This window comes from Strongylocentrotus purpuratus, unplaced genomic scaffold (assembly GCF_000002235.5).
Source record: "Strongylocentrotus purpuratus isolate Spur 01 unplaced genomic scaffold, Spur_5.0 spur5_contig_869, whole genome shotgun sequence".
NCBI lineage: Eukaryota > Metazoa > Echinodermata > Echinoidea > Camarodonta > Strongylocentrotidae > Strongylocentrotus > Strongylocentrotus purpuratus.
This window is the reverse complement of record NW_022145578.1, coordinates 375,489-388,192: the sequence shown is the minus strand read 5'-3', so window position 1 is coordinate 388,192 and position 12,704 is coordinate 375,489. Positions and strand designations below refer to the sequence as shown.

At 38.2% G+C, this 12,704-nt stretch overlaps 1 protein-coding gene across 1 annotated transcript in view; it reads left to right on the top strand.

Annotated features, from left to right (window-relative positions):
* LOC115918386 (sodium- and chloride-dependent neutral and basic amino acid transporter B(0+)-like) overlaps window positions 1–12,230 on the top strand; it is a 29,151-nt gene extending 16,921 nt beyond the window's left edge. The window contains exons 5-13 of the mRNA XM_030976099.1: window positions 1,012–1,169; window positions 2,369–2,501; window positions 2,863–2,997; window positions 3,911–4,014; window positions 4,582–4,706; window positions 6,612–6,856; window positions 7,533–7,748; window positions 8,299–8,463; window positions 9,759–12,230. Coding sequence (XP_030831959.1) covers window positions 1,012–1,169; window positions 2,369–2,501; window positions 2,863–2,997; window positions 3,911–4,014; window positions 4,582–4,706; window positions 6,612–6,856; window positions 7,533–7,748; window positions 8,299–8,463; window positions 9,759–9,947 — 1,470 coding nt within the window. The 3' untranslated portion in view covers window positions 9,948–12,230. The remainder of the gene's footprint in view (window positions 1–1,011; window positions 1,170–2,368; window positions 2,502–2,862; window positions 2,998–3,910; window positions 4,015–4,581; window positions 4,707–6,611; window positions 6,857–7,532; window positions 7,749–8,298; window positions 8,464–9,758) is intronic.
* Window positions 12,231–12,704: the final 474 nt, after the last annotated feature.

Sequence of the window (12,704 nt, the reverse complement as noted above, 5' to 3'; positions counted from 1 at the left end):
CCACTGCACCAGTTAACTCGTGTATTGAGCATAATTTAATCATCTCGGATAGTAAGTTTATCTCGTAAATGCAAGAAAGAACACATATGGGTTATTTTTAAAGTGACAGTAGACTTTCATTATAAAAACATAACATCCCAAATAACGAAGGGTTACCCTAAACAAGGGATTCGAATAAAGTCAAGATTGTAATCATAACAGAGAGAGAAAGAAAAGGAAAAATTGCTTGCGATAAAAATTTCCTTGAGTTTGAGTGATATTAACACCTTTTCTTTTCGACTGCCTAATATTAAACGTGAACAATCATTTTTGGAATGAGATACCACAAATATAATGGCGTGTAACCCACATTCATTGCTCAAGCCCAAACTTGGTATACAAGAGGATTTTGTCAATACTTTTGAAAAGCATGCTGCTCAGTCATCCATGGCAGCACAATGATGGATACGATATTATTAGACAGGCTATTAGATACCATTTACCATGATATATAATTCAAGGTCACATAGGTTATAATATTTTAATTAGAAGCTACCAAAGCTGGGTACACTTTCTTTCAATACGCACTGTATAAACTGATAAGTTATGAGGTATTTTCTTGACAGTTGTAAAAGTTTAACAAGTCAAGTCAACCATTCATCAAATTTATGAAATATTTAGCTTTGCTCCAAATTGACCAAAAAATTACCTTTCCGTAACATACCTACAGCTGTCCCAGAGAATAATTACCTGTAAAATACTCACCCAACCCTCTCCCAGAGGGGTTAGTATTAACTTTAATTTCTAATTTTGCTGAAGAGTGATTGTCTGGGTCAATCTTGGGAAACTTGGAGTGACTGTGCAGTATATATTTTTTGTTTCAGGAGGTCAAATTTATGTTGGGGTATATAGAGTTAGGCTGGGTCGTCTTGGAGATACGGTATTTTAACATTTTTCTACCATGAAGTTCCATGGAAACATAAAATGATTAAACACATGTAAATATATTTCTCTTCTCACCTTTACCTTCAGATCATCATCAGCAACGGCTCATGCACCAATATCAGCGATCTGTCTGCTAGTGAGAAAACGGATTACGGTATCTCAGGATCTGGTCCCATGTATGATATCTCTGGATACACCGATCCTCTCTTGGCAGATCGAACCCGACCCAGTGAAGAGTATTGGGAGTAAGTAGCACAATCTGTGATGCCCGGCCGTTGCACAGGAGGCGTCATTCGCCTGACGTAAGATTGCGTCAATAGCTTGATGTAATACTGCGTCATTCGCCTGACGTAACACTGCGTCATTCGTCTGACGTAAGACTACGTCAAAGACTGACGCCGCTTTTCACCTCACTGCGTGGTCAGAGTGAAAGGACAATGAACAGTGCAACCAATGTTTTGAAACAACGGAATATGTACTAAGTACTGCTTTCACAGGCTTGTTAAATGTATGTAATGACGCAATCGGAATGACGTATCATGTATGCATCGGGCCGACAATCATTAGTTAATTGGTTGGAGGAGAGACAAATAATTGGGCATTAATCAAATATATAGTTGTAATCAAATGTAACATTCGGAGGTAGCGTCGACCTTTGCAAAGGGCTTCTCGTTTCAAATACCCCCTTCAAAATAATGGTTTGTTATCTCGATTAATCAGTAATCTTTTCTGTATTTCCAGGAACCCGTCTTACAAAGAGTTGATATCAATCGTAACTTATTTGCGACGCAATTAATCGCAACTATATGCATACGTGATAGGAGACTGCAAACTTGCAATTGATTGGAGGATTTGCGATTGATTTAGATCAATCATAACTCTTTGTAAGACAGGGCCATGTCCTAAATAACCAATTTGCATGTATGTATTGTACTTGGATCATGCATGATCCCAGACAGGCAAGTTACCTTACTTTGCAAGGGGGGGGGATCACCTTGTAACCACTCATTGGTCCAAACCTATGGTGGACTGCATGTGTCGGAACACTTACTGCTCAACTAGTGTAAAAGAAACACCAATCAACGTAATCAGGATTTAATTTACATCTGCTAGATAACCTGATCCAGGCACTCTTTCTACTACACTCTGCAATAAATTTTTAGTTTCCAAGATGAAAATTAAGAATTTAAGCTACGGTCACAAAGGTTCGTACGAACGATGTGTTCTGGTTCGTACGAATCTCCCAGTTTTTCCATGGTCTTCCGGAATTTCCATGGTCTGAAAATCGTTCGTACTGCGTTCGTAGCAGTTCGTAATGGCATTTGTGACCGAGGGTTTAGATAACTGTACCCCTACCCACGTTTATTGTTACCCTTACCCACGTTTATTGTTTGTTCATTGTACACAATAATAATGATTTCTCTTCTTTTGATGTGACTTTTAGGGAGAATGTGCTTCGTCAATCTCAGTCCATGAATGACACTGGAACAGTGAGCTGGCAGCTTGCTCTCTGTCTCCTCCTCGCCTGGATCATCGTCTATTTCTGCCTCGTCAAGGGAATTAAGTCATCTGGAAAGGTATGATCAATGTTCGAACCACCTCCTCTGGAGAGTGAACATGTAGTAAAAATAGAGTGAACATTCACTCTTTCCTTCTTAGAGAGCACTCGAAAATCAATCGATATTCACTCCTAACAAGTGATCCCTGACGTCACTCCCAAGATAGTGAAAATAGAGTGAAAATTCCCTTTTTTTTTTTAGAGAGAGAGAGATCCTAAAGAGTTGATCAGGCTTGGAGAAGAGACAATAGAGAAACGAAACGTCCAAGTTTACAGCGTAGGAAAAACGGACCGAAACGATGCTTGATGATAAGACGACGATGATGATGTATTCCATTAACGAATTATCAACAGAAGTTTATTCGCTCCTTTTTTTTCAGGTGGTGTACTTCACAGCTACCTTCCCTTACGTTGTCCTGGTCATCCTGTTGGTTCGTGGAGTTACTTTACCGGGGTCCTATGATGGTATTTTGTTCTTCATCGTTCCTGACTTTACTACACTCAGCAACCCTCAGGTATGCCCCATCCCCCTTTATCTTAAAAATAGTATCAATTAATCTTTGTTTCCTATGCTGATTATAACTCATAAGCATACGAATGGCATTACGGTAATATTTTAAAAGTTCATAGAAGACACAGATCACGGTCTACATTATTTTGTACTTAATTCGTCTTCCTGTCGGCAAGCCAGGTCGCGTGTTTAAGAAATGCATCTTGACTTCTACGAAATTAGAATATAAATCAAATCAGAAGCTTAGTGGTACAGCAGTGGTCTCTAACCCGGAAGGTTCCGGGTTCGAAACAAGTCATCCTGCTTGTGCCCTTATGTAAGGCATTAATACTCGTTCCCAAGTCTCTTGGGGAGTACCTAAAACCGTGGGTCCCCTGGTCGCTTACTTACAAACATACACATGCTTTCTCTGTAGTCGGGTAAAAAAAAAAATCAAAAAAAAAATCATCAAACCGTATTAAATTCGTGACTCAGCTCACGTTGCTCACACAAAATGGCATTCGATCACACCCTCCTTTGCCAGAAGACGCTATATATATTGACACATGGGTTCACATTATACTTATTCAGTTGCAACACGCCCTGGGCGTAAGATCACGTTTAAGAAAGTAAAGCTTAGACGACGGACTTATATGTACTTCCTTTGTTAAACCCACATTTGAAAAGAAGCAAGTTCAAGTTCAAGTTTTATTTATCTTTCTTTCATAACACACATTACAAATATGACATAAATATAATAAGGCTTGTGGAATTAAAGTTCATCATGAGTAGCTTACGAGTATGTCCTAAATGAACAAACTCGTCAGATAAGAACACTGCATACATTAAACTGAAGTTTAGGTCTGCTTAGAAGAATACGAGCCATAATTGTGATCATTATCTAATAATGCTTTGTCTATTGGCATTTGTTCCTGTAGGTATGGCTTGATGCCGCTGTGCAGATCTTCTTCTCCCTCAGTGCCGCCTGGGGAGGTCTCATCACCCTCTCATCCTACAACAAGTTCCACAACAACTGCTACTTGTAAGTACCCCCTCAAAGGTACCCCAACATTTGTTCCGTCATATTATGACGCGTTTCGATGCGTTTCAGACCAAGGTTCAGACAAACCTTGGTCTGAAACGCGTCAAAACGCGTCATGTGACGCACATACACCTATGTTTGTCGACAAACCTCCTTTGTGAATTCGGGCCATAATGTCAGGTTTAGAGTTACCGTTTGGTCTTAGTTTAGGATAATAGTTAGGTTATTGCTTGATGGAGGGTTGAAGTAGAAGTAGAATCCGGCTAGTGTACAAAATTGTCTACGGAGTAATCGTCACCGGAACATGTATCCTACGAACCCCTCAAAACCTTTCTCCGTTCCCCTTAAAAATGATGTATTTCTCTTTGGACGATACATGAATTCACATCGAGCTTAATACTTTTTCCAACTTTAAAGATTTCACCCCAGAACCTCTGATGACAAAAAAAAAATTCACATAGAGAACATTATTGAAGCTGATGAGGCTTCCCTGGACCGTAATCAACATTATCATCATTAAAATCATCATCATTAAATGAAATGTGTTTGTATGTATCTATCTTTCAGTGATGCTGTGCTTGTAGCAACCCTGAACTGCTTGACTAGTGTCTTCGCTGGTTTTGTGATCTTCTCTATCGTGGGTTTTATGGCCCAAGCTCAGGGCAAAGAAGTCGCTGACGTCATCGACTCAGGTAATTAATAACCCCGGGGCATGTTTCACGAGACCGTCAGAAGTACACGTTCGCCAACAACCCATAAATGAGTGCATAAAACCGTATACATGTTTCAATGGGATGTCGGGTAACTTGTATTTATGACCGTTTTGTGAAACCATGCCCTGAGATCCTGAGATGAATTTCGGTAGGAAATATGGATTTGCATGTTCATTTAGTGGCTCTACTGAACTTTCATAAGTGATCTTTTAGTATCCCAGATTCTTGTTCAACATATTGTGAAGTGCTTTGCAACTTTAAGGAATAGGTGCCATTCAAATTGAAAGCTCGCTATATGGTCATCATAAAACCATTGTTTTTACTCGCCACATTAAAGCCCCTCTGTACTACTTATAGCTACTTGCGCCCTCTATATAGCAATTAATGCCTAATCGGTGACCATTGGTCCCCCATGGTCCTCTTTTTCTTATGTTAATTGAGAACTGATTTGATGAGATAAGTCAGATAACCACCTGTCAGTGACCAGTGCAGGGAGGTTTAATCCCTCATGGCCAAACTAGTGCAGAGGGGCTTTAAAAGATGGGAGGAAAATCCAAAATCTGATCATCACACCATAAATATTGAAATTAAAATTCTCAGATACAGTCAAATATAACTTTGAAATTGATTTGAGAACTTGGCCAATTCATTGCACCCTTCGCAGCTCTTTTTAAGGCGGGGCTCATCTTTATACACTTTAGCATTATTGAATCTGATTTTGATAATTGCTTCTCGGCACTTTTTAATGGTAGAGGAACTCGAGGAAGGAAAAAAGACCCCGTTTTTCAAAATATTACTATGTCCATTATGCCTACCCATCTTGGACCTCAACTACCGCGTAAAAGTCACTCCATTGTGACAAGGGTAGCACAACTCTGCTCAAGAATTGACTATTTCGTGTATCCACTGACCTTAGAAACAGAGTACCCTGCCTCCAAAACTAAATGCTCTGTGAGGCATTTATCATAAACAAATCCCTCCAATATATGGGACTTAAAGGCCATCTGTACTAGTGTATAGGAGGGATTAGACCACCCTACAAGATCACTGGACACTCATCAACTCAGCTCTCAATTAACATAAGAAAAAGAGGATCATGGGGGACCAATGGTCACCGATTAGGCATTGTTTTCTATATAGAGGGAGGAAGTAGCTACAAGTAGTACAATGGGCCTTTAAGAGGAGCAGTTTTTTTTTAATTTTTTGCCTACATAAAGACATTCATGTATTGTTTTATAACAAATCGATAATACTACCATTAGTTTGGTTAGTTCCGAAACGATTAAGTATTCTGTAGGCCAGATTAATTTGTAGAAGCATTGAATCATTTTAAGTATAGAAATGCATGCGGATTAAAGGGGGATAGAGGGTCGCACAACCGGTCTGTGTCCTTATTTCAAATCCAATCTGGTCTACAAAAAATAGGCTCTTTTCCCAAGTTGTTATCGTTGGTTGTTGTATTTTTGGCGTTGAGTCAAATTTGACTATTTGCGCCTACTCTAGTTCTTGCGTCGACGTAGTCGAGTCGTAATGATTCCTAGCTTGGAAACTGTGTTCGCCTGTGCGTCACTAGTCCACTGCTGGGTATGTATTTTTAGTTGTGCTCTCATGCCCCTATTTTAAATTGTACATCCCCAAAACCATCTGAAAAATGTGGAAAAAGGGGGGTTATTGCACGCAGTACATCGTTACTACTTGCAAGATAGTAAGACTAAGAGTAGGTCCTGTACTGTAGAAGCTGTCAACTTATTTTGTCAAAATATCGGAGCTCACTTTGTCGAGGTTCCTAGGAATGGTATACACCTTATGGAATCCTAGGCCGGCCCGCCCCTGCATTTTAGATTTCCATATCTTAATGTGTTCTCCTTATTTGACTCTCCTCAGGATTTGGTCTTGCTTTCATCGCTTACCCCGAGGCCGTCTCCCTCATGCCCGTATCACCGCTCTGGGCCATCCTCTTCTTCTTCATGTTGCTCACCCTCGGTCTCGACTCCCAGTTCACCATCATGGAGACGGTGGTCACAGCCCTCGTCGACGAGTTCCCCGACACCCTCCGCAAGAAGAAGACCTTCGTCATGTTGGTCGGCTGCTGCATCATGTACCTTCTCGGTATCACGTGCATCACAGAGGTAACTAGATCTTAGAAAAAAATCATTCGGTCTATATTCTATTAATGCAGATAAACCAGGCCCTGTATATTTTGTAAGAATGCTTTAAACAAAGGAATTTTTTTTACCCGGTCAACAAAAGCATAATTAGTAGAATACGGCCATCATTTTCAGAATAAATCAGTTCACAAATTTAAGTCTTATTAATTACATTTAATTCATTTTGGTTTTATTCTTGACATTATCCGATTGTGCCGTCGCAACGGCTTGAAATGGAAGGGCACTCAGATCTACAAGATTCCTTATCAAAATACAAGAGAGATGTATAAAGTAACATAATGTACAGTTTCTCAGCACGACATGTGCATTGCCATTTTCTTGATATCGTAAGGTGTACTAAGCGAAGTCCTTTATCAAGTAAACTTATTCAAATTTATGGATTTTCCCACGTGTGTGTGTTGATGAAATATATTATATTGATTGAAGTATAATAAGAACGCACATTGCTTTAACAAGTTGGTGCTCTCCTTGGGTGAACGTTTACAATTTACGTTTAGAATACAACAAACCTCTCAGAATAACTAGTTCTTTTCTTGGGGTTAGGTTTCCTTTGATGAAGAGAAAACTCTACCCGTCTTACTGAGTGATTATTGATGCATAATACTTATTCTCATTTACTCCCTTCACTTATCATTAGGCTGGACCATACTGGGTCAGTTTGATGGACTCTTATGGAGCTGGTTTCTCCCTCATTATGTTCGGCCTTTGCGAGACCATTGGCCTCTCCTGGTTCTATGGAACCAGGCGTTTCACCAATGACATCCGTACTATGATCGGCAACGGCACCGTCGACTTTTTCATGTTCTACTGGTGGCCTCTTATGTGGAGCGCTGTTACCCCTGGACTGTTGCTGGTAAGTTCATCATCATCTAGAGGTTTGATACCCGGAATTGGGATTTGAGGGTCGTGGGTTCGAACCGTGGACGGTATTAATTGCCGCCTCCATGGTGCTTTCACGTTGACATTTACAGCATTGTAGCGAGTGGAGTGCACATTTTTTGTGTGAATGAACATTATGACGGGGAAAATTAATAATAAAAACGGTACTTTTTAAGCGCTTTCCACCGAAGTCTCTTTTAGCGTTTACTGTTTTCTTTCTGAAAATTTACCATGTAAAGCTTTTTCCTTAGATTAATAATATTCTGTATACATATCTTTCTCTTAGTCAGTAAGACTTTTCTTGATCTAAATGTTTACCCCCCCCCCAAAAAAAAAAAAAAAAAAAAAAAAAAAAATGGGTTTGTCCTCCGAAATGATTACTAAAATACATTTGCTCGCTTTCTTTTCTCCATAAATTATGAGTGACATGTTTTTGTTTAGATTAAGACCTGTCGCCTTATTTCAATGAAAATTCCCCTTTGTTTTTAGTATAATACCGTTTCCTGTTTTGTGTTCTCTTCCAGTTTGTGTTGATCTTCAACTGGATGAACTGGTCTGAGCCTGAGTACAATGGTCCTTACCCAACCTGGGGTCGTATCATCGGATGGTTAATGATCACATCCTCCATCATCTGGATCCCCTTCGTTATGATCTTTGAGTTCCTCCGTGCTGAAGGAAACCTTGCTGACGTAAGTAATACAGGGGCGTCGAAAGAAAACTTAATGTGGGGGGGGGGGCTTGATTGTTTGTCTAGAAGGGCTTGAGGGGTCTTGGAAGTTCTTCAGAAGTCCACATGGTCTTCCAAAATTAATTTAACATGCTCTTCGAGTTCCTCCGTGCTGAAGGAAACCTGGCTGACGTAAGTATTGCAGGGGCGTCAAAAGAAAACTTCAATGGGGGGGGGGGGGGGGCTTATTTTTCTGTCCTGGGGAGTGTTTCACAAAGCCTGAGATCGACTGTAAGTTGGACTTAACTATGGCAGGGCCATTCATACCACTGTTTGCTCTCACCATTGGCTGACAATGGTCCCTCAAGGGACGTACAAATCACGGTGACACATCTACAGAATTCAGCTGTATTGATAGTTCATTATTGAAGGAACAAATATCTAAATATCATAATTGAACGACCAATGGTGAGAGCAACCAGTGGCATGAATGGCCTGCCATATTTAAATCCAACCTAAAGTCGATCTTAGTCTTTGTGAAACACTCCCAGAAGGGCTTGAAGGTTCTTACAAGTGTTGACAAGGTTTTCAGAAGTCCACAAGGTCTTCCTAAAATTAATTAAACGTTATCTATGAGTACTTCTGTGCTTTAGGAAACCTTGCTGGCTTAAATCTATAAATCAGTACTGTGTGGGCGTCACTGAAACATTTTTCAATTGGGGGCAACACATGTATCTTAAAAACTGTTTCTGGTCTTTTAATTTGTTGGTAAGCAACAACAAAAGTCTTTATGATTTTCAGTTATATCTTCCTCCTTGTTAAAAGGGGCATCGGTGGCAGATTTTAACAGGGGGCTTATGTATTGGTCCACATTGTTTACAAGGACTTTCAAAAAAGTGAATTTATCATGATCTTTGAGTACTTCTGTGCTGAGGGAAACTTTGTTGACGAAAATCTCTTACTCAGTTTATGGGATTGGGCATCACTAAAATATTTAGGAATAACTTTAGACAATGATAATAATAATATCTTTGAAGCAAGACAGTATTTTGTATCCGCATTGACCTTTCCAGAGTTATTGTATTTTCAATCATTCTGAAATAAGAATTCAAGTACATGTATAATGCATTGTATGGTCAGATGAGCCAGACTATTTGTCTGACCTAGCAAAAAAACTAGTAATGCATTCAATGTGCATTCATAATATATTGAAATACAATTTCTCTGTATTATCTCTGTATGGGTGATTTTGTCTTCCTTCCCATGGTACCTAGTTAAACCCTTTTATATATCTTTTATTTATCTTTTATTTGACAGCGTTGGAGGGCCATGTCTAACCCGCGTGAGACCTGGGGACCCGCTCTCAAGAAACACCGAATCGAGGCCGCTGCAGCCCATCAGAGTCACGGAACCAGTTTCGGAGGAATTCTCAATTTTGGCACGGGACCCGAACCCTCCGTGGCCTACACAGCTCCCGATAACAACGGCTACGACCACCCTTTGTAAGGTCCCAAAGCAATGTTACCTCGGCTGTTTATGAGTACCCTCACATACAATAATATAAATCTTTGCCCTACCGTAGTTTCGCATTTTGTGGCTTAGACGTTGATTTCATCAGTAAAGAGTTGTATCTGTGTATTCAATTAATTCAATGCCTCTAATGTCAAACAAGCGTACTTATTGCTGAAATTTATTAGTCTTTATTGAGGGCTGTATGCGAGGATGCTTGTGTGATATCATGGGGTTTAATACCACATTATGAAGTGTAAAGCAATAGGATCTTTGCTTTGAATCTATATATTTGAGGTAATTTCAAAACTTGGGTCTCTTTGCAGAGTCCAAGCCCGATTAAAAAATGTATTCTAAAATACACTAACACATATCCGATGCTTTCCTTTATCGTGAAATCATTTTTTAAAGCATATATGCGATGCATTTTTAATGAACTTTTTAAATTGTTGTACATTTAATTACATTTTGATACTTTTGATCATAGAATTAAGATGGCAATGTATATAAGCACATTTGCATACAAGATTCGATAAAACATAAGAGAATCGCTATTTTAGCACCAATTAATGTTTCTTAAGACTGACACTTTTATATACATTATTACCCTCTTTCCCTTCAACTCTTTCCAATAATTCTCTTATCAGATGCTGTGTATTCTTTATTCTTAAATATAAATCATTTTCAACTCTGATATCTGTAATGTATTGACAGAGCCAATAAAGTGTGTATGAATTTATAGAAGTTGTAGAAGTTACTTATGTTTATTTTTTTTATTTTGTCCCAACAAAGTTTTTAATCCTTTTTTAGCAAGTAAGATTGAAGTAGGTACAGACAGCATGCTAAGTGCCAAGTCACCAAGATATTCTCACATCACTTATTCTTAATTTTGTGGGACGATTAGTGGAATCTGTCAAATTTCAAATGTTTCTTCGATTTCTCGTAAGGGGAGGATTACTGCGTGCAGTACATCGTAACTGCTTACAAGATAGTAAGACTAATTAAGAGTAGGTCCTGTAGAGGCTGTCAACTTATTTTATCAAAATATCGGAGCTCACTTTGTCGAGATTTGCTACTTTGCTTTTGTTTCTGTATATATTATAAATATCATAGACATGCTTTATCACATGTTCACGTTTGTCAGATGACTCTAAAGGTGTTTATTTGAGTTCTATATAAGTAATTTTCACTACATTCAAGACATTTTGATTTTAAAATACCTTTAAGCTGTCTCATTGTTTATTTTTGCTCATCTTGTTGATCTTGCAACCGCAGATGTATTGTGGCATTGTCTTTTAGATAGCAAGTGAAAACCTATTAACATACACTGTACCCCTGAAAATGAATGATCTTGTATATTTTGATGTTTTGCAGTAATTAGTGATGTCTTCCAGGTGATGTATTCCATCGATTTATCTGTTTTTGTTCTTCTGCTAATGATTCCTGCAATTCACTGGATGGTTTATTGTATGTAATGATAAGCACAATGAATGAATGAAGCGAGAAAAGACCAATAATTAACTGATCATATATATTCATGTTTGCAAGAGTTCTTAAAAGCTGCAATTAAAACAATATATATATATTTTGTCAAAAATTGTCTTTCAAACAAAATGTATGCAGAGAATTATCAGATTTTTTAAAAACCAAATTATATGAACCGAAGAATCAAACTATCTTTTATAAATGAATCTAAAAGAATAAAATAAGAGCAAAATTGTTAAGGTATGCAGGAATTGTATTGTGTATATATAGCAACGTGAATTTTATCTTTTTTACCGATTTGTTTACACTGTATAAAAATCTATTGCAATTTCTACTTACACAATCATGAGCCTAATCCCCCAAACAAAAAAATATACAGTCCTTTGAAAAAATTTCACTTGTGAATCGCTTTATGTAATTTCACTAAAAAACATACAAATTGGCAATTTCTTACTGTAACAATAGATGCAAGATCGTCATGTCAAATATCAGTACTTGGGAAGTTATTGTGTGTGAATATTTTGTGAGAAAAGCAAACAAATATTTGGATGGGTCACTCGAAAATTTCAAAACTATTGTACGTTTTCACAGTAAATCTTCAAAATCTATATATATATACCTAATTCTCACTAAGCAAGAAACAATGTCATCTAGAATAAGTTTAGTTAAATGTTTAAGTGTTGTATTTTTTTTTATGATTGAAGGTGTGTAGAAGTGATTTTTAAATCTTAATGTAATGTCAATTTTTTTTGTTTTTACTATTTTACAATAAATGAGGTTGATTGGGTATAAAAATGTGTATTTTGTTTATTTTATTGTCTTTGACCCTCTAAAACATGGATGGCATCTCAAAGCTCTTTGTTTCCAGTTGAGAAGGCGCTATATAAATTTCCTGTAGATCGTATCTGCACGTGTTGTGGCATGGTTGTCATTGGGTGTATCCTCGGCCTTTCCAAATGGCAATCATAGTGAAAATATTATAGGAGTTTGCCGGGAGGTATTGAAAGAACGAAAGTGAATAGTTATCTACTGGAAGCAAACTAGATAATAATAATACTCGCATTTGTATAATAATGATATTCGTTTCTTGTACAGCGCAAATCAAAATAAATCATCTCGTATCTCTCTACCCATCGCTCTTTCTCTCTCTTCTCTCCCCTTCCCTCGATCTCTGTCCCCCTTCCCCTCTATCTCTCTCTTCTCTCTCTCTCATTCCCTCCCCTTTCCCTTTCCCTCTATCTCTCTACCCCCTCCCCTTCTCTCCCTGCC